The sequence below is a fragment of the Balaenoptera musculus genome, chromosome 1 (genome assembly GCF_009873245.2).
Source record: "Balaenoptera musculus isolate JJ_BM4_2016_0621 chromosome 1, mBalMus1.pri.v3, whole genome shotgun sequence".
Taxonomy (NCBI): domain Eukaryota; kingdom Metazoa; phylum Chordata; class Mammalia; order Artiodactyla; family Balaenopteridae; genus Balaenoptera; species Balaenoptera musculus.
Genome location: NC_045785.1, coordinates 146384248 through 146412075, shown reverse-complemented (window position 1 = coordinate 146412075; position 27828 = coordinate 146384248). Strand labels below are relative to the sequence as shown.

Genomic DNA, 27828 nt, shown 5'->3' with positions numbered 1-27828 from the left:
TTGGGCTGAATTACAGAGGGAGCACTGTGGTTCAGGTCTTAGTCTGCTTCTGCTGCCTCAGGCACTTTCCCAATAAAGGACAGTAAATAAAGGCCCTGGCTAGGTCCCTAATGTCCCACCCTCCCAGCTCTCACCTGTGGATGAGGTCCCAGAGAAGCTGCCTGGAGGGTAATCATACCTGGAGCAGGTTTAATGAGTTGCGGGAGCCTAATGCAGAGGAAGAGGAGGAATAATGTACCTGAGAGATTCAAGTTATAGAAACAGATCAGTGCAGCTCAGTTCATGGTGTGTCTGTGTCTGTGTGTGTCTGTGTCTGTGTGTATCTGATTGTCTGTGTTTTCAGGGGTGGAGGATACTACAAAAATACTTCAAAGCATTGTCAATGGCATTATTTATAGGTCCAGAAAATGTATTGCAGCAGGAAGGAAATAAGAAAGAAGATAGAGATTAAAGCACTGAGAAGAAATTAAGAGTCAAGGAAGGGAGCCATTTGTAAATGTTTCATGTGATAAAGAGGTTACTTCACAAAAGCTGGGGGAGAAATGTGAACTTCTGACCAAAGCAAGAGGCATGGAGGGTAGAGGAAAGAGATGAGAGCCTGGGGTTGGAGGCCTGCCCACCAGACAGCCCCTGCCATTTCCCGTAGGTGGCAGGGAAGGCGCTGTGTAATTGGTTTCCCACCAGTTGTTCGGAGGCTGCTAATTAAGCAATAAAAGTCAATCAGAGTGCCCTGGGAGAGGCTCTTGGGAGAAATGGTGGGAATACAGGCAAGATCAGCTTTCCAAGGAGGGCCAGGCCGCCTCATGGAAAGGCTTTGGGGTCAGATCTTTAGATAGCTCTCCCACTGGGGTAGAAAGAAATACTCCCAGGCACCGTCTCTACCTGGGTGGTCCTGGGGGAGAGAGACTGGGACTGTTCACTGGCTTGAGTAGGCCTGACAGCCTGGGGGTGCTGGTTACAACCAGAGTAGTGGAACTGAGAACCCTCAAGGCCTCCCAGGAAGCCAGGCTGCCGGCACGGGAGTGAGGAATCGGGAAGTCCAGCACAAGCACCTGTTTTTAGGTATGAGGACTGGGGCTAATATAGCCTCTGGCCTGCCCATCAAGAGAGATCATTAAACAATTGAGCTTAAATAATCGAGAGCAGTTGTGAGTCTGCTGGTGACCAACCCAAACCTCAGAAAAGCAGAATCAGGCTCAGAGTTGGAAGTGGCCCTACTTATTCACCCCTAAAAGCTCGAATGCCTGCTATGTGCCAGGGCTGTGAGCAGAGCTGCCCCAGGACGACCCTGGGATCTCACCCTGCATTGTTTGGGCCGTGAGCCAGCTGGGACTGGGAGCTTCCCCTTCTCCCTGTGGGCAGGGTGGCACCCAAGCGGCGCTTCCCAGGGGTGGGGGATTTCCATTCTGTTGGAGTGGGGTCTACAGCTTCTCCTGGGCCCCAGAGCTCTCCGGATGCCAGGCAGCTAGCTTCCTAGCTAGTCTGTACAGGAGTACAGACTACTCCTGTAATCCGCTGGCTCCCCAGCTCCAGCCTGCCTGTGCCAAGGCCCTTCTAGGCCCTTCATGCCGGCCTGCTCTTTCCCTTACTGTCTGAGAGGGAAGATGCGCAAGCGGTGGGGTCCCTCCGCTGGAATGCAGACCCGGAATGGGCCCCGGCACCTCTCTCTGAGATGTCTCTCTTCGCTTACTGACCTTCAGCCCAAGTAAGGCTGTTCCTTAACCCATGCCGTGTGACACTGTAGAATTGGTCCCAAACCCTAATGCAATGGTTCTCAAGATTTAGAGTCATTAGGATCACTACAGGAATGGACAAAATACAGGTTTCTGGATCCAGCTCCAGAGATCCTAAGTCAATAGATCTAGGGTAGGGCCAAGAATTTGCCTTTCCAACCAGGGACCACACCTTGGGAACCACTGCCTAATGCCTGAGAGGTAAAGATCAGAGAGACCCAGCCTGCAACACACAGGTACCATTAATTACTGGGGATACAGCAGGGGAAAAAACTCTGAGAAGCAAATATCAAACAAAGATTGTATGTTTAAAATTATAAATTGTTTAAGGCTACAAAGGAGAAAAAGGGTGCTGTGAGTAAAAGCCAACAGGAGGACTAACTTGCATTGGGAGCACGAGGGTCAGGGGAGGTCTCTGGGAGGAGATGCTTTATGGGTGCGTTGTATCCCCTCCATTTTCTGGGGAAACCAGGATTTAAATATTCTCCATTTTTTTAAAATATGGAAATTCTGGTATTGGCATATCCGAACTTTATTTCCAGATATCCATTTGCTCCTGAAAGCAGCTGAAAAGACCTTTGCTATGTAGGCCAGTTGAGAAACTACGGTCACCAGACTTAAACGCCATCTATCCGGGATAATGTGATGCGAGGCGGAATTCATGCTAGAGCATGCCTTGGCTTTGCTCCCGGGCAGAGCTGGTTTCACTCTGTCAAGGGGCCACAGCTGCAAGGGCACCAGGTCCTGGGACAATGCATCGTGTGTAAGATACAGGAGGCTAATAGGACCCAACAAGCCATGTTCCTGAGTCCAGCTGGACTCTGTGGGGATGGAGGGGAAGGGTGGGAATTTGGGTTCTCTTATCGCATGATTTCCACTCCTTAATGCCCAACCTTGACCATCAGAAACAAAACAAAAACACACATACACACACCACATTCAATGTGTCTCACAGACAGCCACTTTTAAAAGATCAGAAGGAGAAAGAAATCCTCGGTTAACAGAGGAGTTATTGAGCAACTATTATGTATAGAAGTACATATAATCCCCCAAACGTAATCCTCACCCTTGAAATCCTTAGATTTGTTTTAGAGATGGCGCGGTGCCTAGCACAGGGCAGCACATTAGGAAGAAACTCAGTACTGGAGAATGGTAATAAAAACAACCAACAACAACAAAAATGTTATGGTATTGTGTAAATTATATAACCATAATCATAACTCTGCCAAAATACGTTGCTCCCGTAGGAGGGGATCTTCCCAGGCCAAGATCAACAAACACAGGCCCTTCCAGGGGAGACCCAAACCCTTGTACCAAAGACCCTCCTGGCCCACTCCAAGCGGGCATCCACTCTGAGGTGCTTTTCTAACTGGAAGGCTGGATCTGGCTTTGTGGAGACCTGTCCCCTTCCCTGACTGGGCTGTCTGACCCCCCATGGCTCCCGGCACCCAGAGGCCTCCCTGCACTAGACCCCTTGAGCCAGGCCTGCCCCTCCTCAGCTTTCTTTAAAGTCTCAGGCCTGAAACCCTTACCCTGTTCTGCCTGTTCCTACTGTCCCTGGCTTCAGCCTTCTATCATTTCCTGTTGACAGCCTCTCCTCCCCCTACATTTGCTCTGCTTTGGCCTCCTTGCTCTGCCCGAGACTGAATTCCAGTCTCCCGTCCCACTCAGATGTGGTCAGGGCTCCCACCAGGTTCACTTCGCCCCTCAAGAAGAACCCAAATAGGACAGGCCTCCAGTACACCTGGCTGGGCAAGAAAGTTACCCACGGCAACCTCAGAGCCCAGGCAGGCACGCCGCCCGTACGCAGACAGACAGACGGGCTGTAGGGCACCAGGGAAGGCTTTTGGGAGTGTTTTCAACTGGGCTTTTAAATAAGAAGGGATGATACTGGATGGGCAGGTTTTCGCTAGGGCGAGAGAGGATACCTAGTAGAGGGGGATTGAACAGCAGAGAAAGGACAGCATGGGCAGTACTCAGAGAGCCCCAGCGAGAAACAGCTCAGTACTATGCTCAGAACCTCAGCGTCAGGGGGAGAAGGGGCCTTCACCGCCATCTCTCCGGCAGGCCCTCACCTCCCACCCTGACTGTGGCCGCAGGGAGACCGCCTGTTTTCACCATCTGAGCCCTGGGTGATGGCAACCGATGACAACTGTTTCCACACAGAAGCACTCCCTCTCCACCCAGGGATCAGCGTTCTGGGGCCTCTCAACGTCCTCGGCCACTTGGGGAAGAACAGTGGACTCCAGGGTACAGGCCTGGGAAGATATGGATGCCTCATCCTCTCCGCTCTGCATGTGTCAACCAGAGCTGCCCACAGCCCTGCCACTCAAGTGTGCTCCTCGGAGTGTCCACAAGGAGCAGCGCCAACGTCAGCCGGCACTCGTCAGAAACGCAGTTCTGACCCCTCCCCAGACCTGCTGAATTAGAATCTGCATCTTAGCAAGACTGAAGCCGACTTGTGTGCGCATTAAAGATCGAGAGGCGCCAGTTTACAGCACTAACCTGGGGAGGAAGCAGCTCCCCTCGGCCACCTCTGTCAGTGCAGAGTTCTCAGGGCCCTTGTTGGAGGTGGGGGGAATCCAAGGTTGCCCACCATCCCCGTGCAGGCACACGCGGGCGGGTGGCCCAGTGGAGAGGACGTGGGATTTGGAGTTGGAGGATCTGAGTTCAAGCTCTGTTTTGCCACGTACTCCCACATTTCACTTGTTTGAGCCTCAGGTTTTGCATGGAGAAATAAGAGCATCAACCTCACCAAGTTATTGCAAGGATCAGACGAGATAAAATATGTGAAAGTAAAGTGGGTGCAGACGTTAACATGGTGTGTGCACCGCACGCAGAGACATGCACACGTGATAGATTTGGAAGCAGAAGGTCACCCAGCCCATTGCTTCAACAGATTCAGCTACATGGAAGACATCCAAGGGCAGCAACAAGTAGGTCCTGACAAGTTCATCTGGGGCACAGAGGTAAAAATGAGACATAGCTTTGGGTCTGGTGGAAACTGAGCCAGGGACAGGGCTCAGGAATTGAACCTCTCCTCCTAAATCTTCAGTTTTGGAAGCCACGTCATGGGAAAGGAATCATGGTCTTCGAATTGTACTTTAAAATCTCTTAAGCTGTAGGTGGCAGCTTTTTTTGTCCTATTCACAGCCAGGCCAGGATGGGATTATGGGGAATCAAAGGATAAAGATAGGAATTACCAGTCAAGCAGAGACAGGTGATAGGGGATGTGATCTCAGAGGCCTCCTGCCAATGCTGCCTTGCTTAGGACATTAGTATCTAGGCTCTCCAGAGCAGACAGGGTGGGCAGGTAGCCTTAGGATCCGAGTTTGGTAAGGCTGATAAAAACATTAGAGTTCGCTCAACTTTCTCATTTTACAATGAACAAAACTGAGGTTCAGAGCTTGCCCAAATGGTAAACTTGTGGTAGAACCCAGGTCCCGACAGCTAGGCCAGGCCACCAGGTACTTTCCCCAAGAGGTCCTGCTCCATTCAATCATTTAGGAGCCCCCAGAGGACGAATGATGGGGGGTGGGGGTGGGTGATAAGCTGGCAGGAAGGAGTTTCCTGGGGAGACCTTCATGGAGGAGGCATCTTTGAGTTGCGGCTCCAGAGAGGGGAGGGTTCTGACTGGGATCCAGTCCTCCCAGGACCTCTTTGATGTGATAAAGGCAAGGAACTGGGAGGGGGAGGAGAAGGGAGCGGTCGCCTGGGAGGGGCAGCTACTTGGATCAGGTGAGTCTGGGTTGAGGTGGAACAGAAAAGACGGCAGGCCTATGAGGAGGCCGCTGGGCTGGGGGGAAGTTCACGGTCACATGTATGAGACCACACTGGGGGACGCCTTGGGGAGGCTGTGCAGGACCAGGGCCAGAAAGACTCCCACCTGCCGGTAAGGAAAGCGGTTTTAGCGGCTATATGACAAATGTCTAGAGAGATGGAGGCTGACTTACAATTCAATTCACAGAGATTTTCAGCAAGAGTCAGGAGAAGGTGAGCGTGGAGTAGGGTGATCAGTTTGCCTGGGACTGAGGAGTTTCTGAGGATGTGGAGCTTTAAATGCTGAAACCAGGATAGCCCCAGGCAAATTGAGATGACTTGTCACCCTGGGGGGAGCAGCCGGCCTGGCCTCAGGGCGCCTGCTGGAGACAGGTGGACAAGAAAGCTGGCTGAGAACATGGGGCCCCACCTGCGAACTTTAAACTTGAACCACAAAGGCAGGGTGAGTGGCAATTTAGTTGTGACTCTAGTAGCCTAAACTATTGTCTAATGAGTGCCAGGCCCTGGAGGAAGAAATGCAAGGGATAAAAATACAAGGTCCCCGGGCTTCCCTGGTGGCGCAGTGGTTGAGAGTCTGCCTGCTGATGCAGGGGACACGGGTTCGAGCCCTGGTCTGGGAAGATCCCACATGCCGCGGAGCAACTAAGCCCGTGAGCCACAATTACTGAGCCTGCGCGTCTGGAGCCTGTGCTCCGCAACAAGAGAGGCCGTGACAGTGAGAGGCCTGCGCACCGCGATGAAGAGTGGCCCCCACTTGCCACAGCTGGAGAAAGCCCTCGCACAGAAACGAAGACCCAACACAGCCAAAAATAAATAAATAATAATAAAAAAAAAATACAAGGCCCCCAAATCCAGAGGAAAAATTAAATATGCGCTTAATCCTACATGAAACCGTGAGTGATAGCTCCTCTAAAGGACAAACAAAATAGCAGAGGAGAGAGAGATGCTAGCCGGATGCAGACTGAGGGAAGAAGTGGGAAGAAGAATCTGAGCTGGGGTTTGAAGACTGGATTGGTTTGAAGGGAGGTGGTGAGGAAGGGTGAAGGACATCCTGAGGGAGAGGACACATGCAGAAGTTAAGTACACAGCATGTTCTGTAACTTGTGGGGCTGGGCATCGGACAACAGCATGAAGATGCAATGTGCATGGCAGCTGGCATATGAGCTTATATGAGATCCCTGGGCCTGGACTTTATTTTGAGACTGGAGAAATCCATCAAAGATTTTCAGAACAAGAAAACGACAGAGATCCGAGCTAGACAATCAACAAAGGGTTGTTCTTAACCATTTGCAGGGAAGGGGAGTCCGTAACCCGCTTAGGTATTACTTACTGCATCTCATAACCTTTACCGGCGGGAAGTTCTCTCTAATGTCTAACACAAAGCTCTTTTCTGTGACTCTGATGCTTCCTGTGCTTTGTGAATCTCTATGTCAAACCGAGAGTTCCACAGGGTTCAAAGGAGACACTACTCAAGAGAACGCAAGGGAAAATGATATTTTACTCTGGGACTTGAAGGTTTAACCAAATACTGGGACTTTATTCCAAGAACCATCCAGGAGAAGAAACACAACTTACACAAGACGATTCCTTATGAGAAAAAAAAATTCCTGTGCCGGAAATGTACTCAAGGGAGAGAAGAAGGGAGACGAGGAAAGGGGCGGAGAGGAGAAGGAAGGAAGAAGGGAAGGATGAGGAGGCAAAAGAGTAGAAAGAGGAAGAAGAGAAGGCAGATGAGGAAGAGGAAAGGGAGGCATACTGAGTTAAACTACACCCTTCCCCACCAAAGATATCCAAGTCCTAGATCCCAGTACCAGTGAATGTGACTTTATTTGGAAAGAGGGTCTCAGCAGATGTAATTAACTTAAGGATCTCGAGATGTGATCATCCTGGATTTAGGGTGGGCCCCGAATCCAATGACTGGTGTATTTATAAGTGAAAGGAGAGGGAGGTTTGATGCACAGAGGCAAAGGGCAAAGGCCATACAGAGGCAGAGATGGACGTTATGCCTCCACAAGCCAAGGGACGCCAGGAGCCACCAGAAGCTGGAAGAAGCAAGGAGGGATTGTCCCCCAGAGCCTTCAGAGGGCACTCAGCCCTGCTGACACCATTTCTGACCTCTGGGCTCCAGAAGTTGTGAGAGAATAAATTCTTGTTGTTTTAAGCCACACAGTGTGTGGTCATCTGTTACAGCAGCTGCTGCAGGAAACTAATGCACTTGGGGATCCCCTGTGTGAGTGCGTGTTGGGAGACGGTGGAGAGATACCAGTGTACTAACCTAGAGAAGCTTCTGGTCTGATGGCTTTCTTTACCCTGGGAAGCTCCAACTGATGAAGGAAATCTGAGACTGCTAGGCCATACAGGACATAGTCGTAAATAATAGTAGAGACATGCAGATAACGTGGAAACAAAGTCAACTACAATTGAAACTTGGAGTCCAAATGCCACTGACAGCCTAAGAAAGCCTGAGGCCTGGCTCCTCCGCGGGGCTGTCCTTGGCCTCAGTGACAGGAAGCGGCAACACGTGCCCTGGACATTTGTTGTCAGGCTCAGGCCAGGGCCTCGGACGCACGCTTCCCACTGTTTCTATGGAGGAGCAGCTTTTGTTTCCTGAACCAAAGCCTCAGGATCATAAATAACCCATAGTAAACCCACTGGGGGGTTGTAGGCATGAATTATTTGTAAACGCCATGAAAGGCCTCTAGAAGGTCCTGCACCCAGAGTGCATTACATGCACGGTTCCTATTCTCCCCAGGCCCTTCCCCAGCCCTATAATCAGCCTATTGTACTTAGAAGGATTTGGGGCTCAAGCAAGTAGCCCCAAATGGGGACATTTACCCTCCAGAAAGTACACATGTAGATGAATAACAACGGATCACCACATGGCACATGACAGGGTTTCTGAGCTTACAGATGTCAGGTGAATCTTTACCTCTAATGCAAAGGAAGAAGAAAATACTTCCCTAGCCAAGCAAAGCGGACCCGACAACACCAGCTGGTGAAGGAACAAGATGCTTGGGGTGATTGGATCCAGGGAATGGTTGGTGGATTATCCAGCTCTCTTCTCCCTGGCTGCTTCCTTTAGGACTAGTATTTGACAGGAGGAAATGCTGCGTGTGTGTACGTGAGCACACACACACACACACACACACACACACACACACACACACACACACACACACACACACACGGCAACAGCAACACTGCTGGCAGACAGCCGGGTCCATGGGGAAGCCTGCAAACCTCTAGCCGTGGATGTGAGAAGGGTTCACATGCCCACGTGCAAACGGTGCCTGGCTCTGCAGAAGGAGACAGCAGCCAAAGCCCACACGGTGACAGAGGGGCAGCTGCTATGCTCTGGCCGCCTCTGTGCGCCCTGAGCACATGAGCGGTCACCAGCAGTGCGGAGGGGGAGAAGAAGCACAGAGCACCGCGGGTGCTGCCCCTGCACGTGGCACGGGACGCAGCTGCGCTGTCAGGTGAGTTGGGCTGGGGGACGTGGAGAAACACTGCTTGAAGTGACTGATTATAGACTCCAAGCAGTTTTGTCACTGGGACCGTAATTAGGAGCACCAGCCAACAAGCCTTGCGCCCAAAGCATCCCTGTTCAGGTTCTAACCTGAGAGGAACGTCAGAGTGGAATTAGGAGGTGCTGAAACGCAAAGCCCAGGATGAAAAGCCTGGCAGCCTCTCAGCTGCCTTGACATGCAGTGACACAAACAGTGAAACAAAGCCGCTCTGCTGCTGGATTCATCTGGCCTTGAGGCAGAAGGGTTGAGAAAATTGAATTTGGAACGCCGGCTCTGCCCTGGGTTTTTCTTCCAGCCCAGCTCACAGTTCAGGGTTAGCAAAGGCATCTGCCTCCCTGTGCGAAATTTCAGCTGTGCACAGCAAGGCCCAGGTTCCCCTCTTCAATAAATAATGCCTGCCAAATCCGCTCATCCCCTGCAACTCTCCAGTCACAGGTATCCTTTGCCTTTATTTTTCTCTCCCCTTTCTTTACCTTAGCCCAATTCTTTCCCCACACCTTCACTGTCCTAGAGTAAAAGAAAGCGGCTTCCACTCAGAGCAAGTTTTCTGAGTCCTCCCCAGAGCCAAGTGAAAACCAGAGAGGATGTCAGAGAAAGCAGCACCCTTCACACCCCACCCCCACCCCGAGCCTTACATAATCACTTCATCATCTCTTTTATGAAATCGAGTTCAAATTCCTATGGCGAAATTCCTCCAAGTGCTTGAGAATGGGACTTCAGGGAAGGAAATGTCACCAGTTTACTGCATGGCCTGCTGCTAGCTAGAGCCCTGAGTAGTGTACTTTGTCAGGATTTTCAGTATTGTTTTAATTGAGATACAATTGACAAGTACCATTCTATTAGTTTCAGGTGTACAGCATAATGATTCAATATTTGTATATATTGTGAAATGATCATCACAAGTCCAATTAACATCGGTCACCAAGGATTTTAAGTGATCTATGCCAATTCCTAACTCTGCAGGTGTCCTCTTCGTTTTCCATGTCATTCTCCCACCCGCTGCCATCTGCCATAGGATTTGTCCCAGGCCTGGGGAAGTCCTCTCCCTGTTTCAGTTACTGGGACCAGCTTCTCTTCTCCATGCATCCAGTTGGTTACAGAGGTCCAACACGGTTAGATGCATTATCACACCTCACCAACAGGAGGCACCAAATGTATGACGTGCTCCAGCTGGAGGAGTGCAGGATTTTCCCTGCGATAATACAAACAAGTACCCTCTTTTAAAAATTCGTACTCTGTGAACCAGAAGCTATTTCATGTCTGGTTTAAGCACTTGCGAGGAGTGTGCTGGGAAATGCAGCAGAACGCAGGAGCTGTCTGCAAATTGATCTCCGAGGAAAAAGGCACCATCCTCGCATGCTGCCTGTAGCAAGGGGCTTCTTAAAAATTAAATCTGTTCTGGAAAATACGCAGGCTCTTGCTATTACAGGCAGCCCAGGGACAGTCAGGTGGATGTAAAAGCCTGGAAAGTAAAAAGGTTTGAGGAGCTGCTGGGTCCCTACAACACTGCTGGGTACAGAAGAGATAGCAAGCTCACTCTGGCCCCCGGAGAGCATCATATCCTAGCCCACTTCTCCTTGGGGTCTCTAGACACCTCTAGGAAAGGAGAATCCTGAAGCTGCCCTAGCCTGTAAGTCTGGGACAAATGCCCTTTTGAAGTCTTCAAGCAACCTCTTCATAGGTAAAACCAGGTGGGGTTTTAGAAAAAAAGAAAAAAGAAATAAAGTTGAGGGGTGAGGAGACTGGCTAGTGGTTCCCTCAGCAGGCCCTCTCTTCTCGGATTCTTACTGATTAGATTCACTATTTTCCCGTCATCCATGCAAAGACACGTTCCTGATGAAGTATCAGCCATTTAACCAGCCATCTCTATGTGCTGTCCACCATGAGGCATGAAACCAAGCAGGACCCTGTGGGGCTCCTGGGCAAGGAAGCCCTTCTGTGTCCCCCGTTTCTTGTTTGCAGGGAATAGACTCCAGCCTCCATGACCTTCCCTGAGACCCAAAGGGCAGATTCGAACAGTTGCTCATCAGGGAAGGGAGGGGATGCAGAGACAAGGGGGGAGGAGCCAAGAAACAATAGTGCAGCCTTGGGGCAGGGTCCTGGTTCCACCTCAAGGGATACACATAACAATATCTTCGGGCTCTTCTACAGAACTAAAACCCCCAACAAATGGAAGATGTCAGCATTCAGTCATTCCAGAGAAGACCACCTGAGGCCGGATTAAAAGGATCAGAGAAGCTCATCAAGAGATTACCTGAGGCCAGATTAAAGGAGTGCAGGTCCTACACATACTCTGAGCTTATCCGCAACCCCACCCTTGAACCATCGCTATAAAACTCCTCACCAGATCCTCCTGGGTTGGGACAAACAATTTTTCAGGGCACAAGCCCGCTGTGCCCCCTTTGCCTGGAAAAGCTATAAAGCTCTTCTTTTCTACTTCACCCAAAACTCTTGTCTCCGAGATTCAATTCAGCACCAGTGCACAGAGGCTGAGTTTTTGGCATCAGGCATGGGGGGTACCCTCCATGGGGCATAGAGTTGCCTTCCATAAAACACAAGTGTACCCCCATAGGACTGGATTTCTCTCCCAGTCAGGTAAATTCCCACCTCCCCTCCATCAAGACCCAGCTCAAAGTTATCCCCTCAAAGCCTTTGCTAACTACTCCTGGGCTAGAAAGGGCTTAGACTCATGGTTCTCCTATGCCCACTCTGACGTTAAGGCCTTTCCCCAGCCCTGGCTGTGTTCCGGGCCCCAGCGTGACTCTTCAGCCTGCCCAGCTGCAAATCTCCAGCCCAGCTGGCCACCCAATTGAGAGCTGAAGGTCATTCCTCTGGCCTTTCATAATGGTCTGGGACAAACTGCAGCTCTGGATATTCCTGCCACAGACCATCACAAGGATTTTATGCTACCTCCATGGTGCCAGAGCTGAGTGCCAAAGAGAACTTGTCAGGAGGATCACTCTGCCTCCGATTTTCTGGTTTCTACTCCATCGTTAGATTATGTGACTCACCTGGATCCCCCTCCCCGTCCTCTGAACAAACAGCAAACATTCAAATGCCATCAGTCATCTAGCCCTGGGGTGCCTTCCAGGAGGCCCAGATGCCCTTAGACCACAGCTCTCTAATAGAATTACACAGGAGACAGGCAGGGCGTGCTGCAGCCTCCAAAGCCCTGTGTGGCTGACGGGCTCCTCAGGGGAACTGAGGGCACAGGGACCAGGGCTGCTATCCCTGGATCTGGGACGTGGGGTCCACATTAGAGGAGGGGCACAAAAGCAAGAGTACAGTCTTGGTGATTGCTAGATCTGGGCTCAAATTCTAGCTCCAATTAGCTTACTGGATCTGGGGCAAATTATTTAACCTAATTGGGCCTCAGGTTGCTCTGCACAGAAATGAGATAATAATGCATATAAAGGTTTTAGCGTGTACTTGGCTGGGAAACACTCAGTATATGAGGGTGATTGTTATTATTTTATGCTGGCATCAGTGGTACCTACAGAGGCTGAGAGATCTCTATACCCAGGGCCTGGGGAAGAAAAAATGGGAAAGGGATGGTGTGGGATATATGGGCAAAGATTAGGAGGGAGATAGGAGAGGTGTGTCTACAGATACCATCTTACAGTCAAGGCTTCAAAAATCTATAGCAATAACAAGAGAAAGGCACATGGCCAATAAATTGATGGACTTGTATGTTCATTTGTTGCTTGGTTGGTTGGTCGGCGAGTCCATTCATTCATTCACTCATTCATTCATTCAACTATTGAATGCTTACTTTGTACTAAGCTCTAAAAGAATTGATCAGGACAGAGGCGAGTCAGGCAGACACGGCTCAGCCCTCAAGGAGCTTCTATATAGCAAGAAAGACACACAGAGTTAACTGGAAGTATAGCGAGAGCTACCAGTGCTTATTGGATCAAAAGGACACAGGGCCTCACCTATACCAGAGAGACTGAAGAGAAGCTATATGGAGTCTTGGCCTGACTGTGGATTTACTCTAGAAGTTTAAGTTAAGTAAGGGCAGGACAAGACCATTAAGCGACACTGGTAACAAGTAAATTACATCCAACAAAGTTTGCAGTGAGAAGCACCAAAACTGGGTAGCTCCGTGACACACATTATACTAGAAACCACCTACATGGGCATCTGGGCTGGGATAGATTTGCGTGTGAGCTCCTGATGCCGGCATCCCAAGCTCCCTTGGAGGGGTTGAACTAACATTTGATTCCTTTATTCTAACATCTTAGAAGGTAGTTATCATTATGACAGGCAGCCTAGGTTCAAATCCTGACTTTCCACTTACTAAGAGCAGGGGCTGGAATAAAAACCTCCATGACTCACTGGTAAAATTCATAAGAATGAGCTCATAGCCAAAGAGAAAACTTTTAAGAGTAGGAAGAGCATTTAAATGGGAACAAGGAAGCTCAGACACATGGCAGATGAGGTAGGAACATGAAATCTGACTGAGCCAATAAAATAACCAGAAAGTAACTTGCAAGGAGGGCCTTTGAGGCCAGGGAGAAAACATGTCTCAGAAGCCTTCTATTAGCACATGTGCAGCCAGATGCTCTTGGATAACATAAGGCTGGCTGCCCTCTAGAAAACGATGGGCTACTGAGCGCTTGTGGGGAGGTGAGGGAAAGCTGAGTTCAGGAGGCTGTTCAGAAAGCAGGGAGACTCGGCCAGCAACCTCCGCTGGGGATTTACCGAGGACCCAGTGAGGGACACTCCCACTGCTGAGTATCATTGGCTTCTTGATGTTTCACGGACAACACCTGTCCATTCTACAGGTCACTGACCATTTGAGCCAGAAGAGACATTAAAGATCATCTAGTTCCTGTTTCCCAAAGATGTTCTGCAAAACACTAGCTCTGATGGATGCTATGAAGTATATTAAAATAGATAATAGATACTTATTGGTATAATTCAAAAACGTGTTCAGGGGCCAAATAAATGTGAGAAATGTTGGGCTAAACATCTGAGACTTCGGGACGCCAACCTGCTCACCTGGGGACTGAGCCCATGGTCTGAGACTCATTAGCACCACCCTATTTATTATGAGTCAACCACACACTTCTAAGAAAATATTAGGAAGGTACATCACTCTCCAAAGGACTGCATTGGCGTGGCGGTCCTCTAAGGTAGGCCGGATCCTTTCTAACTTATGGTAAACACACTGTGTCCCAGGACATCAAGGATGATAAGAGTTCAGATAAATTACAGCGTCCCTCCCCCACCACTGCCTCCATGTTGGGCTCTTCCAGTCCCTCCATCTATTCTGTCCCAGAAGGAAATCAGATCTGTGACAATGAGTCCAACAGCACCATTCTTTACCAAACCTCCCTGATGAATCACCTGGTCCTCTGGTGCTACTTATGGGGTCCAGGCACAGATCTTGGAATCATCTGTCTGGGAGATTTCCAGGTGTTACAGTTTAGCCCCTACTCCCCTTTTAAAACTTGTAGCACCTGACAGGGTCTCTGAATTCCCAGAAAAGCTAAGCTCATCAATAACAATAACGATAGCAACACGTACATTGAGAACTTGTTTCGTCAAAGCACCTTTCTAAGGTACTATTACCACTCCTATATTATCAATGAGTGAATTGGGGCCCAGAGAGGTTAGGTAACTGGCCCAAGGTCACTAAAAGGAGAGCCAGGATTTGAAGTATTTCAAGTATTCTTGACTTGCCTCCATATGATTATTCTATGAGCCAAACTATTACAGCCCCTGCTCTCCTTCCTTGCTCTGCTGCCTCCATTCCTACCGATAATGGAAGAGAACTAACCCAGCTGTGTACCTACTACCTGTAAGGCACTGTGCCTGGCACTTGTTCACCCTTCCACAGCTACCCAGTGGGGTAGACAGGATGAATCCACAGAAGAGAAATAGTTGTACTTGTTCAAATTACCACCCCCACTGCTGCCCACACCTCCCCAGCTAACAAGTGGCTGAGCCCAGATGTGAAGATCTTCCTTTAAAGCCTATTCTTATTGCAGAACTTTACTGCTACCTTGGAAATGGCTGGATATAGCCTGACCACCTGCAGTTTAAGCAGAGTTATACATAATGAAGCATGGAGCCCTTTCATTATCTCCCACCCCCGGGATCATGATGGGGTTCTGCTATATGCTTTTTGGGGTACTAGGGAGGATCCCCGAAAATCCATGGGAGGCCTCCCAGGTCCCTAACATCACTTCTGATCCTCTTGATGAAAAAATGACTTGGCTTTGGTTTATATTTTGTTGTCCTGAAAGAATTATGGTCTTATCACTCACATCATCTGTCCCCTTCCCACCCTTAATTCCAACACCCTGATTTTAAAATAATCTTTATAGCTTGACAGTTTAATAGATGATTTTAATTCTACAGAAGCCCTCACTGTGGAAGAATGACAAGGAAAATATGGGCTGTGTAGAGATCATTTTGAAAACTTAGTTCTTCAGTGAGGAAGGGGATGTATTTCTAAGCACCTGGCTCTGTGGTGCTTTCTTTCCATCTTACCAACCTTTCAGAAGAATTTGTTCAGGGAGAAAACTGAAAGGCATTCCAATGCCACTTATACACAGAGCTCTCTCCAAGCCTCCAATGCTTTGACCTCCTCTTCGCCAGAATAAAATGCCCTTTTGTTAAAGTGGGCTAGAAATGTACATATAGTATTCAAGACAATTCACTATGGCAACCTCAGTTTTAGAAAACTGGTGCTTTGAAACCACCAGTAACTACAGTCCCAACTCCCTCCCAAACTCACTACATTGGGGCCTTATCAAGATAAGAAAAATCCATCCTGGAACAAATTACTATATGCAAACATGATGCAAAACATACTTAAAAACATAAAAATACTGGCTTTAAAAATAAAGCGCCCTACACAGAGAATGAGCTCCACCCTACTAATTACCTACATGCCAATTATCCCATGCACTGACTGCTGCTAATTACCTAACTGCTTGTCTGCAATACATCATTTAATTGAGGTGCGCTTCCTCTACTGTCTTAACAATGAGCCGGAGAACCAATCTCCTAGCCAGCACCTGGGAAGTGAGACCTCTTCCCCGGTCATAAGGAGAGTAGAGCCCAGGCGAAACACTGATTCAAGAAAGGGTCTGGTTATAAACAAAGAGGGGCAAAGCATGAACTCAGAACCTCCTGGACTGAAGATGGAAGGTGAGGATGGGTGGCGGGGAAGAGAGGGAATAAATATGTAGCGAGTGGTTCCTATAGGCACTGTGCCAACTTTTTTTGTTTTAATGCATATGATCTTCTCAATAAACCTAGTTAGGAGGGACTTTTATTAGACCCTTTTCACAGATGAGGAAACTGAGGCTTAGAATAGTTCAGTAACTTTCACAAGGGCACACAGCTAGTCAGGAGTCACACCAGGGTTCAAAACCAGGTCCTTAACTCCAAAGCTGGTGCTCTTTTTAGTAAGTCACTAACATCACGGCCAAGCTGACCTGCTGGGCCATGCCTCCCCAGCACACCCACCAATGGTGTGGCTGTCACTTTGACGGAAAAACCTCTCATGTCTTGCAACCTGGGATACGACTGGGATTTACTGTACAATAAAGTATCCTCCAAGTGTCCTGAAGGATAGCAAAGGCCATTGGAGATATTGTGGAGACAATCTGTGCCACCCCTGAAAAGTCAACAGACTGGGAGAAAGCAGAAGCTGAAGAATGCCAACATGGGAAAAGCTGAGAGCCACACTTAACCAAGGCCCACCACAGGATGCAATGCTGCTTATCAGGAAGGTGGGGGCAGGTGCCGGTTTGGGATCTACCCCTTAGGAGCTGGGTGGCCTTGGAAAAGTGATTCCCTTCTCCATGGGGTCCTAGTTTATCCTTCTGAGAAGTGGGGTTGGTACTGTAATGTCATGAGGTTGTTCTGAGGATTTAATAAGCTGACATAAAACATACACTGACATTGTGACATATCTGGAGTTGGTAATAATGTTACTATTAATAGTGCACAAAGCTCCGATTGCCTGTAGGAAAATGCCCGGAGAGCCTGATATCCTAGGAAGCCGAGGGTCTGAGATGAGGAAGGTCCCACTTCCCCTTTTTTTCATGAACTACATGCCACCTCCTCAGAAGAGAGGAGGATGCCGTGCTTTCCTCTTGGCAAAATACTGATGCCCTGGTGCCTGACCTAACAGGTCAGAACAACCTCATTTTTCCCTCCTTGAATGGAACTAGCCAAAAGAGTGGGTGTGCGCCAACCTCGTCACTGGCAGGAGCTAAAGGGACAGTGAGGCCAGAGCAGCTGGCCCCTCCTTTGCTGCAAGAGGTGCAGAGAACCCTGGGATAACATCCACCCCACAGAACATTCTGCAGAGCAAGTGCCCTGCCATTCTTCAGAGCGAGCACCCTGTATACACAAAGGCAGAAGCCTAAGATAAGAAAGAAGGGAGTGTCAAGTGGATGAAACAAAATAATAACAACTCACAGTTTAATTGAGCACATACTATGTTCTAGAACCTGTGTGTAGGAGCTTTGCAAATATTATCTTATTTAATCCTCATAATGATCTTACAAGTAGACCTTTCCATCAGCCCCATTTTACAGATGGGGAAGCCTTTAGAGCTTGCAGAAGCACTAAGTGGCAGAGCAGGATGCAGACTGAAGTCTCATCTGGCTCAGAGCCCACAGACAAGGAAAACCAAAGGTCAAAATGCTGGATTGGCCTTCAGGTTCTGCCTCCTCCATCCTTGCCTGTGACCTCAGGTGTCTTTGGAGGAAGGTAACAGGTCCTCCGTGAGTTGGGTCCCAAGAGCAGTGCCAAGGGCTGGGTGGTGCTCATACACATGGGTTCAGGGATAAGGGGGTGCGACTTAGAATACAGAGGCCAGGGTCAGCCATGAAGCTGTGAGAAGCAGGAGGAGGCCTGGTCAATGAGTCATTTCTGGCTCCGGTTCTTTCTTCACTATGACCTTTCTATAAAATGTCATATTTGTGAAATGAGGGTGGTGGTGAAATGGAGGAGAGAGTGGATGTACATTGAGGCCCCTTCCAGCACAGAGTTCTCGCTGTGCACTGGAGGACATCTACAGGACCGAACGACTCCCCAAACAGATGTCAAAGGCACTGCGTTCTCAGGAATCTTTGCAAATAACACACTCGATTTTGCCAAGATAGAAACAGCCGCAAGAATACACTTCATTTGGCCAGAAAAAAATAGCTACAAGAATGATTCATGCATGTAATGTTCTCATCTTCTATGCCCTATGTAACTAGGCATTAATTCGCAGAAGGACAAAATGAGAGACTACAATGAATATACCAAAATGCCTCTTTTTTTTTCTCTCTTTATATAAAGGATCTCACTAAAATTCTCTCGGATCCATATCAGACTCATAGGCACTTGAGATTGGAAGGACATATGAAGATCAACTGATCTGACTCTCCATTGGATGGCTAAGTCCCCTCCACAGTGTCTCTGAGGGGTCTCCAGGGGATGCCTAAATACCTTCAGGACAAGAAACCAGATACCTATTGAATTCAATGGGCAGCTCCGATCTTTTCCGAGGTCTTTCTTATACTGTCTACAGCTTTGGTTCCACCTCTGCACCTTGTGGCCACACAGACTATGCCAAATGCTCCTCCACACAGCCCTTCAGAAACGTGGTCCCCGAGTCTTCTCTTCTGCAGAGCTGTCAATCATTCTGCACTTACAAAAACAATCTGACCGCTGACACACTGTTGTTTTTGTTGTCGTCCTTGTTTTTCTAAGACAGATTTACTTGATCCACAATTTTTCCAAGATGATTAGTCCTCCAAATAACCCAAACTGTGCATTTTTTCCAACCTATATTATCAGCAACACTGAAAGCTGATCATAATCAACTTGCTTTCATAAAAAGAAGGAATCCATCAAAAAATAGACTTTAAGAGAATCCACTTGGCTAAAACTATCACCAGCAAGCGTTCCATGTTCTCAGATAAACAAGGGAGAACTATGAATGCACATTTCTCCCCCACTACCCATTCCCCACTGGAATTTAAACAACAAGCTCTCCAATCACAGAACCATAAAAATCATCAATCATCTGGTCACAACCTCACATCTTATCATGTGGATACTGAGGCCCAGAGATCCCATCTCTTTCTCCATGCCATCCCCGGATGTTTTTATAATTCCCCGTGCTGGGTTAGGCACTGGGGATACCACACCCTTGCCCTCCCAGGTCTCTGAGCAGGGACTCACAAGGCAGTGCAATTCAAGGAATGTAAAATAGGTAGAAGCACATTGTTGGGGTAACCCAATGACAGGCGTTTGGAACTTTGTACAAAAAACTTGGAAGGCAAAAGGCTGTTTCCTTTCTCTGTGCCTTTACTCAAGCTGCTCCTCCAAGTGCAACCCTCCTCTTTGTCTGCCAAACTGATCCTTTAAGACTCAGCTCAGGTATCACCACCCCCACCAATACTTCCTCCCTGACTCCCCCCTTTATCTGCCCTTCTCCTTTATGATCCCGTAACAAACACCTTGTACAAATCACACTCATTGCACTTAGCATCGTGTACCACACTTAGCCTTCCCGTGTGGATTGTCTCCATTAGACTTGAGCTTCCTGAAGCTAGGGAACTGAGTTTTACTCAGTTTTACACGTCTAGTCTGGTTCAGTTGGCATGCACAGGATTTGATGAACAAATAAACATTTCAGCAGACTCTTAACGGTTAACAGGAATTTGTCACACACGGAAGAAGAGGAAGAGAATTCCAGGTCAGGAAGCCCATGTAGAGACACAGTGCTCTGAAAGGGTGTGGCATGTCTGCAGAGCTGTGTGGGTCATTCTCCTGGTGGGCGTGGTGGGCGTGGGAAGAGTGCTGGGGTTGGAGCTCGGGGGTTAAGTTTGGGCCAGATGTGAAAAACCACATAAGCCGTGCTGAAGTTTGCAGACATTATCCTGTAGTTAGGGTGGGGGCAAAAAGTCTTTATGGTGGGGAGTAACGTCATCCCATTAGTCTTTAAGGTCACATAAGTGGCCAAGGAGGAAGCACCGCATTGAGGAGAGACACAGGGAAGGAGGGTGTGTTTGGAGCCTATTGCTTGCTCCAGGACAGGGGGAGACTCTGTATCAGGGGCGCCGTGGTCCAAGAGCTCAGGAAGAGCCCTGAGGGGGGATGCAAAGTGTGGACTCAGGCTTGAGAGCATCGGTGGAACCAGCAGGATCTGATGAGTAAACTGAGGCGTGGGAGACAGGGAAGAAACATCAGTGTTGACGGCAGTGTTTCTAACCTGGAACCCCGGGGCGAGACAGACAATGTTAATAGAGACAGGGACCACGAGAAGAGGAACAGTTTGGTGGGGGGGCAGATCGTGAGGTCATTTCTGGAAAGATTCCTATGACAATCCTCCCAGATGATGTCTATAGGTTGAGAGCTACTTCTTAACTAAAGGACATAAATGAAATGCAAGAAAATCAGTCATGAAAACCTCAAGAGTACTAGACATATTTTAATCCTCGCAGAGACAGACGGAGCAATTCTGATGATCTGAGGGTGAAAGAAACAAGCTCAGATGAGAAATCTTCTGGTTCTTAAAACTACAAATCATTTCTCAGTCCGTTAAATTGACAGTTGTATACAAAATATTCTCTAGGCAATCAGATTCCACCTCTTTCTTATTTTCTGGACTCAACTGAATCATTTTCATATCTTTAAAAAAAATTATTATTACCAGCTGGCTAATAGCCTCACACCATTTGGTGGGTCCTAGTCGCCAGGGAGAATTCAGTTTATATTAATCAAGTGGTCCTACTCAGCCATTTTATTGACTAACAACCTCATTTTTTACTCATCTTTTCAAAATGCTAGAAGGTCAGGATTTTACTGAGGAAAAGCCCTCAGACACACTCATGAACAAATCCCTTCTGCACCCAAATCAGTCCATCTTTTAATCTAGCGACATCCTTTTCTCTCTCATTTCATAGCAAAAGCTCCGAAGAGCAAGCAACAAACAGAACCTCTACAGAACCAATTGCTCCATTTAAATAAACAGCAAAAGGACTTTCCTGGCCCACGTGGTTATCCTAAGTGTACAGAGACTGCTCTTGGTAGAAAAGAAACTGAAACTGCCAGCTCACCCTCTTCCTCAAGTTGTAGGTGAGAATGAGGTTCCGGGAGAAGGAGTGGGAGAAGGCTGTGTAGAATTCCAGCACTTTCTGCAGGGCGTCCCGCTTGATCACATGCAGGTCACAGTAGGTCAAGGCCCTGACGTTGGCACAGGACTGGGCAAGGGTGGCTTCCTTCCAGAACACATCTCCAAACACATCTCCCTTCCCTGAGGAGAGAAAATGGTGATGAGGAAAGTATCAGTAGGAGGTGTCTGGCCATCGGGGCTGGCTTCCCACTGTCTCCCAGAGTTGCTGTCCATTTGGCATTCCATGGCTTGGGCTCAGAAAAGGCAAAAATGGTTTTAATTTGGACCTTAGCAACATGCAATTTAAGAAACTTTAAAATACCATAGGATATATGTCAAAGTTCAACCAATAACTTTTGGTTCATTTGTGACCTCCTGAACACCCTATCCAAAATGGGAACCCCGTGTTATACTTTATCACCCATGGTTTTCCGAAGCATCAATCATAGTCTGCAATTATATTATTTACTTGTTTTTTGTCTGTCTCCCAACATGAGCATTCCTGTGTCTCAACTGTCCACTAACACACAGTGTCTGGCACACAGTAGGAGTTCTCGCAATATCTGCCAGCAAAAAAGCAGTGAGGAAGGAAGGCAAATTGTGGGTCTACATTAGTGGGACTGAGAGGTGCACACTAGGCTGTGATGGGGAGGGTGTGGACTCTTCGTCAGAAGCTGAAGAACAGGGGGTGTCTCCCCCGTTTAGGACGACCTACATGGAAGGAGTCAGGCAAGAGTGGAGTTCCTCTTCTCTCACACTCTGTCCATTGCCCTGAGGTTTATGTTTGTGTGGTGCCTCATTCCTCACCCTCTCTCGCATACCTCCTTCCATGTTCCTCCCCTTGCCAAATGCCCTCCTGGTGGTATAAAAAGATGGGCCCTATATAAGTGGCATCTCCAGGATCCTCTATACCTAGTATTCCACAAGACTATATTTAACAATATATTTAATAAGTCAATAGAGTACTCATCCCACATAGCCATATTCTGGGTCAAACTTCTATCAATCTCCTCTAAATATCTGTTTTTCACACCTAGGGATATTCTTCCTACCTTTCCCAGAGACCAATGTTTTAACATATGTCCAATGCAAAGCTTAATTCATTCCTGGCACAGCCTCTGGTTATAAATAGCTTGAAATGTTGTTTCTCTTGCTTTTAAATTTTCAGCACAGATAAACACAAATTTGAATCCCCAGGGAGCCAGAGAGGAGTATTTGGGGGGTGTGGTGTGGTGGGGGGAAGGAAACAATGCAACAAGGGTGAAACCCAATCTAACAACTCTCAAGGGAGTTGTCAGCCCATGCATCCAGATCAGCCACACTCTGCAGCTAGAACCCAGGTACCCGCGACTCAGTGTGATTTACAGGGCAACTGTTTTCCTAATTCAAGCTAAGGAGGCAATTAGAGTTTTAAGCATCTGGACAGAACTTGACTTTTTCTCAAACACCAAAATGTGTCCACTCTAAGTACATAAGGTACTCCACGGGTACAGCCCTCTCTAAGCACCTCCATGACGTGAGCTGAAAAGCAAGTGTACTGGACACATTACTCTATGTGTTTGTGAAATAATGTGTAGTTCTAATTTATGAAGATGGTTTCACCAACTCAATATGAGTAGGATACATGCTTGGGGTAGCATTTAGGTAAATATGCCTTTAAAACTGTGCTATTTAAATTCCCTTACCAGGTGTTTTTCAGCCATCTGTTATATGAGTGGGCTAACGTAGGGCAGGGGCCAGCAGATGGTAATGTTTCTCTCAGTGGGATACCACCTGGCTTCCACAGAGAGAGGTTCATTCAGTGTGTGCTCCCTAGCACGGAGTCCTCACCAAAAAGGCTGGCCAATTCATTCATACATATGGAGCATTCTATAACCCCTCTTTACTGCTCTGCAATGCCTCTCATGCCTTTCATAATTATGTAATCCTATTCTCCTAGAGAATACTCTTTTTCTGACATGCAGTATGGTAAATAGTAAAAAAAAAAAAAAATGGACCCTACACATATACTGCAACTTACTTCAAGAGGCAAAGCCTAATTCTCTTTCCTCGAATCTGAACTCACTTTAGTCTCTTGCCTTCACCAATAGAATGTGGCAGAAATGATGTTCCAGGATTTTCAGGCAGGGTCATAAGAAGCCTTGTAGCTTCTGCGTGTGTCTCTCGGAACACTTACTCTCAGGATGCTCCCTCTTGGACCCAACCACCACGTTTTGAGAAGAACAAACCACACAAGAGGTCACATAGAAGTGATCTGGGGACAGCCAGGCTCTGTCAGTCATGTAAGCAAGCCATCTTGGCCATCCAGCCCAGTCGAGCCTTCAGATGACTGTAGCCCCAGCCAATGCTGGACAGCAACCACACGTGGGAAGTTCAAGGGAGAACGAGCCAGCTGAGCCAAACAACCCACAAAATTATGAGAAACAATTAATTTCTTAGGCCACTAAATTTAGGAGCTGTTTGTTAAGCAGAAATAGATAACCAGAACACACAGAATCATGGACTTCTAGGATGAGAGGCCCATGAGAAATTACTTAATCGTTTACCTAATATTCCTAATATTCCAGTGGAACACTGAAAATCATCCCAGCTCTGAACTGGCACCCCACTTCCTTCCCTGAAATAACAAGATGAGAAAGAGCTAGAGGTGGCTCTAATGGGCAGGTTCTCCTAAGTAAGAATTTTGCCCATCAGTGAGAAAATGCAGAATTTACAAGCTCTGCAGTCTCCTACTGTGATCAAATGTTGTATAACTAAGCCAGAACTATTGAGAGTAGACCATTGGTAATCTTGCCTAATTCTTATTAAGATTACTTCCTTTAAGCAACTTAAGCTTCCATCAACAGATGACTGAATAAAGAAGATGTGGTGTATGTGTGTATACATGTCACAAACACACAATGGAATATGACTCAGCCATAAAAAAGAATGAAATGTTGCCATTTGAAGCAACAGGGATGGACTTGGAGGGTATTATGCTAAGTGAAATAAGTCAAAGAAAAACGAATACTGTATGATATTACTTACATGTGGAATCTGAAAACAATACAACAAATTAGTGAATAAAACAAAAAAGAAGCAGACTCACAGATACAGAGAACAAACAAGTGGTTACCAGTGTGGGGAGAGGGAAGGGGGGAGGGGGAATATAGGGGTAAGGGAGTAAGAGGTACAAACTATTAGGTATAAGATAAGCTACAAGGACATACTGTACAACATGGGGAATATAGCCAACATTTTCTAATAACTATAAATGGAATATAACCTTTAAAAATTGTGAATCACTATTCTGTATACCCATAACATATAATATCGTATGTCAAATATACTTCAATTTAAAAAGCTATAGAGGATTGGTTCAAGGTGGTGGAGTAGAAGGATGTGCTCTCACTCCCTCGTGTGAGAGCACTGGAATCACAACTAACTGCTGAACAATCATCAACAGGAAGACACTGGAACTCAACAAAAAAGATACCCCACATTCAAAGACAAAGGAGAAGCCGCAATGAGATGGTATGAGGGGGGCAATCACAATAAAATCAAATCCCATAAATGCTGGGTGGGTGACTCACAAACTGGAGAACAATTATACCACAGAAGTCCAACCACTGGAGTGAAGGTTCTGAGCTACAAGTGAGGCTTCCCAACCTGGGGTTCCGGCAATGGGTGGTGGAAATCCCAGAGGATCAGACTTTGAAGGCCAGTGGGATTTGATTGCAGGACTCTGATAGGACTGGGGGAAACAGAGACTCCACTCTTGGAGGGCACACACAAAGTAGTGTGTGCACCAGGACCCAGGGGAAGGAGCAGTGACCCCATAGGACACTCAGCCAGACCTACCTGCTAGTGTTGGAGGGTCTCCTGCAGAGGCGGGGGGTGGCTCTGTCTCACCGTGAGGACAAGGACACTGGCAGCAGATATTCTGGGAAGTACTCCTTGGCGTGAGCCCTCCCAGGATCTGCGTTAGCCCCACCAAAGAGCCCGGGTAGGCTCCAGTGTTGGGTCGCCTCAGGCCAAACAACCAACAGGGAGGGAACCCAGCCCCACCCATCAGCAGACAAGCAGATTAAAGTTTTACTGAGCTCTGCCCACCAGAGCAACAGCCAGCTCTACTCACCGCCAGTCCCTCCCATCAGGAAACTTGCACAAGCCTCTTAGATAGCCGCATCCACCAGAGGGCAGAAAGCAGAAGCAAGAAGAACTACAATCCTGCAGCCTGTGGAACAAAAACCATATTCACAGAAAGACAGACAAAATGAAAAGGCAGAGGGCTATGTACCAGATGAAGGAACAAGATAAAACCCCAGAAAAACAACTAAATGAAGTGGAGATAGGAAATCTTCCAGAAAAAGAATTCTGAATAATGATAGTGAAGGTGATCCAGGACCTCAGAAAAAGAATTGAGGCAAAGATCGAGAAGATGCAAGAAATGTTTAACAAATACTTAGAAGAATTAAAGAACAAACACCTAGAAGAATTAAAGAACAAACAAACAGAGATGAACAATAACATAACTGAAATGAAAACTACACTAGAAGGAATCAATACCAGAATAACTGAGGCAGAAGAACGGATAAGTGACCTGGAAGACAGCATGGTGGAATTCACTGCTGTGGAACAGAATAAAGAAAAAAGAATGAAAAGAAATGAAGATGGCCTAAGAGACCTCTGGGACAACATTAAACGCAACAACATTCGCATTATAGGGGTCCCAGAAGGAGAAGAGAGAGAGAAAGGACCCGAGAAAATATTTGAAGAGATTAGAGTTGAAGACTTCCCTAACATGGGAAAGGAAATAGCCACCCAAGTCCATGAAGTGCAGAGAGTCCCATACAGGATAAACCCAAACAGAAACATGCTGGGACACATAGTAGTCAAGCTGGCAAAACTTAAAGACAAAGAAAAATTATGGAAAGCAGCAAGGGAAAATGACAAATAACATACAAGGGAACTCCCATAAGGTTAACAGCTGATTTCTCAGCAGAAACTGTATAAGCCAGAAGGGAGTGGCATGACATATTTAAAGTGATGAAAGGGAAGAATCTACAAACAAGATTACTCTACCCAACAAGGACCTCATTCAGATTCGATGGAGAAATCAAAAGCTTTACAGACAAGCAAAAGCTAAGAGAATTCAGCACCACCAAACCAGCTCTACAACAAATGCTAAAGGAACTTCTCTAAGTGGGAAACACAAGAGAAGAAAAGGACCTACAAAAACAAACCCAAAACAATTAAGAAAATGGTCATGGGAACATACATATCGATAATTACCTTAAACGTGAATGGATTAATTGCTCCAACGAAAAGACACAAGCTCGCTGAATGTATACAAAAACAAGATACATATATATGCTGTCTACAAGAGACCCACTTCAGACCTAGGGACACATACAGACTGAAAGGGAGGGAATGGAAAAAGATATTCCATGCAAATGGAAATCAAAAGAAAACTGGAGTAGCAATACTCTTATCAGATAAAACAGACTTCAAAATAAAGAATGTTACAAGAGACAAGGAAGGACACTACATAATGATCAAGGGATCAATCCAAGAAGATATAACAATTACAAATATATATGCACCCAACATAGGAGCACCTCAATACATAAGGCAACTGCTAACAGCTACAAAAGAGGAAATCAACAGTAACACAATAATAGTGCGGGACTTTAACACCTCACTTACATCAATGGACAGATCATCCAAAGAGAAAATTAATAAGGAAACACAAGCTTTAAAGGGCACAATAGACCAGATAGATTTAATTGATATTTATAGGACATTCCATCCAAAAGCAGCAGATTACACTTTCTTCTCAAGTGTGCAGGGAACATTCTCCAAGACAGATCACATCTTGGGTCACAATTCAAGCCTCAGTAAATTTAAGAAAATTGAAATTATATCAAGCATCTTTTCTGACCACAATGCTATGAGATTAGAAATCAATTACAGGGAAAAAAAACACAAACACATGGAGGCTAAACAATACGTTACTAAATAACCAAGAGATCACTGAAGAAATCAAAGAGGAAATCAAAAAATACAATGAAAATACAACGATACAAAACCTATGGGATGCAGCAAAAGCAGTTCTAAGAGGGAAGTTTATAGCAGTACAAGCCTACCTCAAGAAACAACAAACATCTCAAATAAACAATCTAATCTTACACTTAAAGGAACTAGAGAAAGAAGAACAAACAAAACCCAAAGTTAGCAGAAGGAAAGAAATCATAAAGATCAGAGCAGAAATAAATGAAATAGAAGCAAAGAAAACAAGAGTAAAGATCAATAAAACTAAAAGCTGGTTCTTTGAGAAGATAAACAAAACTGATAAACCTTTAGCTAGACTCATAAAGAAAAAAAGGGAAAAGACTCAAATCAACAGAATTAGAAATGAAAAAGGAGAAGTTACAACAGACACCGAAGAAATACAAAGCATCCTAAGAGACTATTACAACCAACTCTATGCCAATAAAATGGACAACCCAGAAGAAATGGGCAAATTCTTAGAAAGGTATAACCTTCCAAGACTGAACCAGGAAGAAATAGAAAATATGAACAGACCAATCTCAAGGAATGAAATTGAAACTCTGATTAAAAATCTTCCAGCAAACAAAAGTCCAGGACCAGATGGCTTCACAGGTGA

General features: G+C 46.8%; 1 protein-coding gene across 2 annotated transcripts in view; it reads right to left on the bottom strand.

Moving 5' to 3' along the window:
• KCNH1 (potassium voltage-gated channel subfamily H member 1) overlaps positions 1-27828 on the bottom strand; it is a 418364-nt gene that overhangs the window by 71242 nt on the left and 319294 nt on the right. For both annotated transcript variants that reach the window (XM_036874642.1, XM_036874648.1), the window contains exon 10: positions 21124-21320. In XM_036874642.1, coding sequence (XP_036730537.1) covers positions 21124-21320 — 197 coding nt within the window. The remainder of the gene's footprint in view (positions 1-21123; positions 21321-27828) is intronic.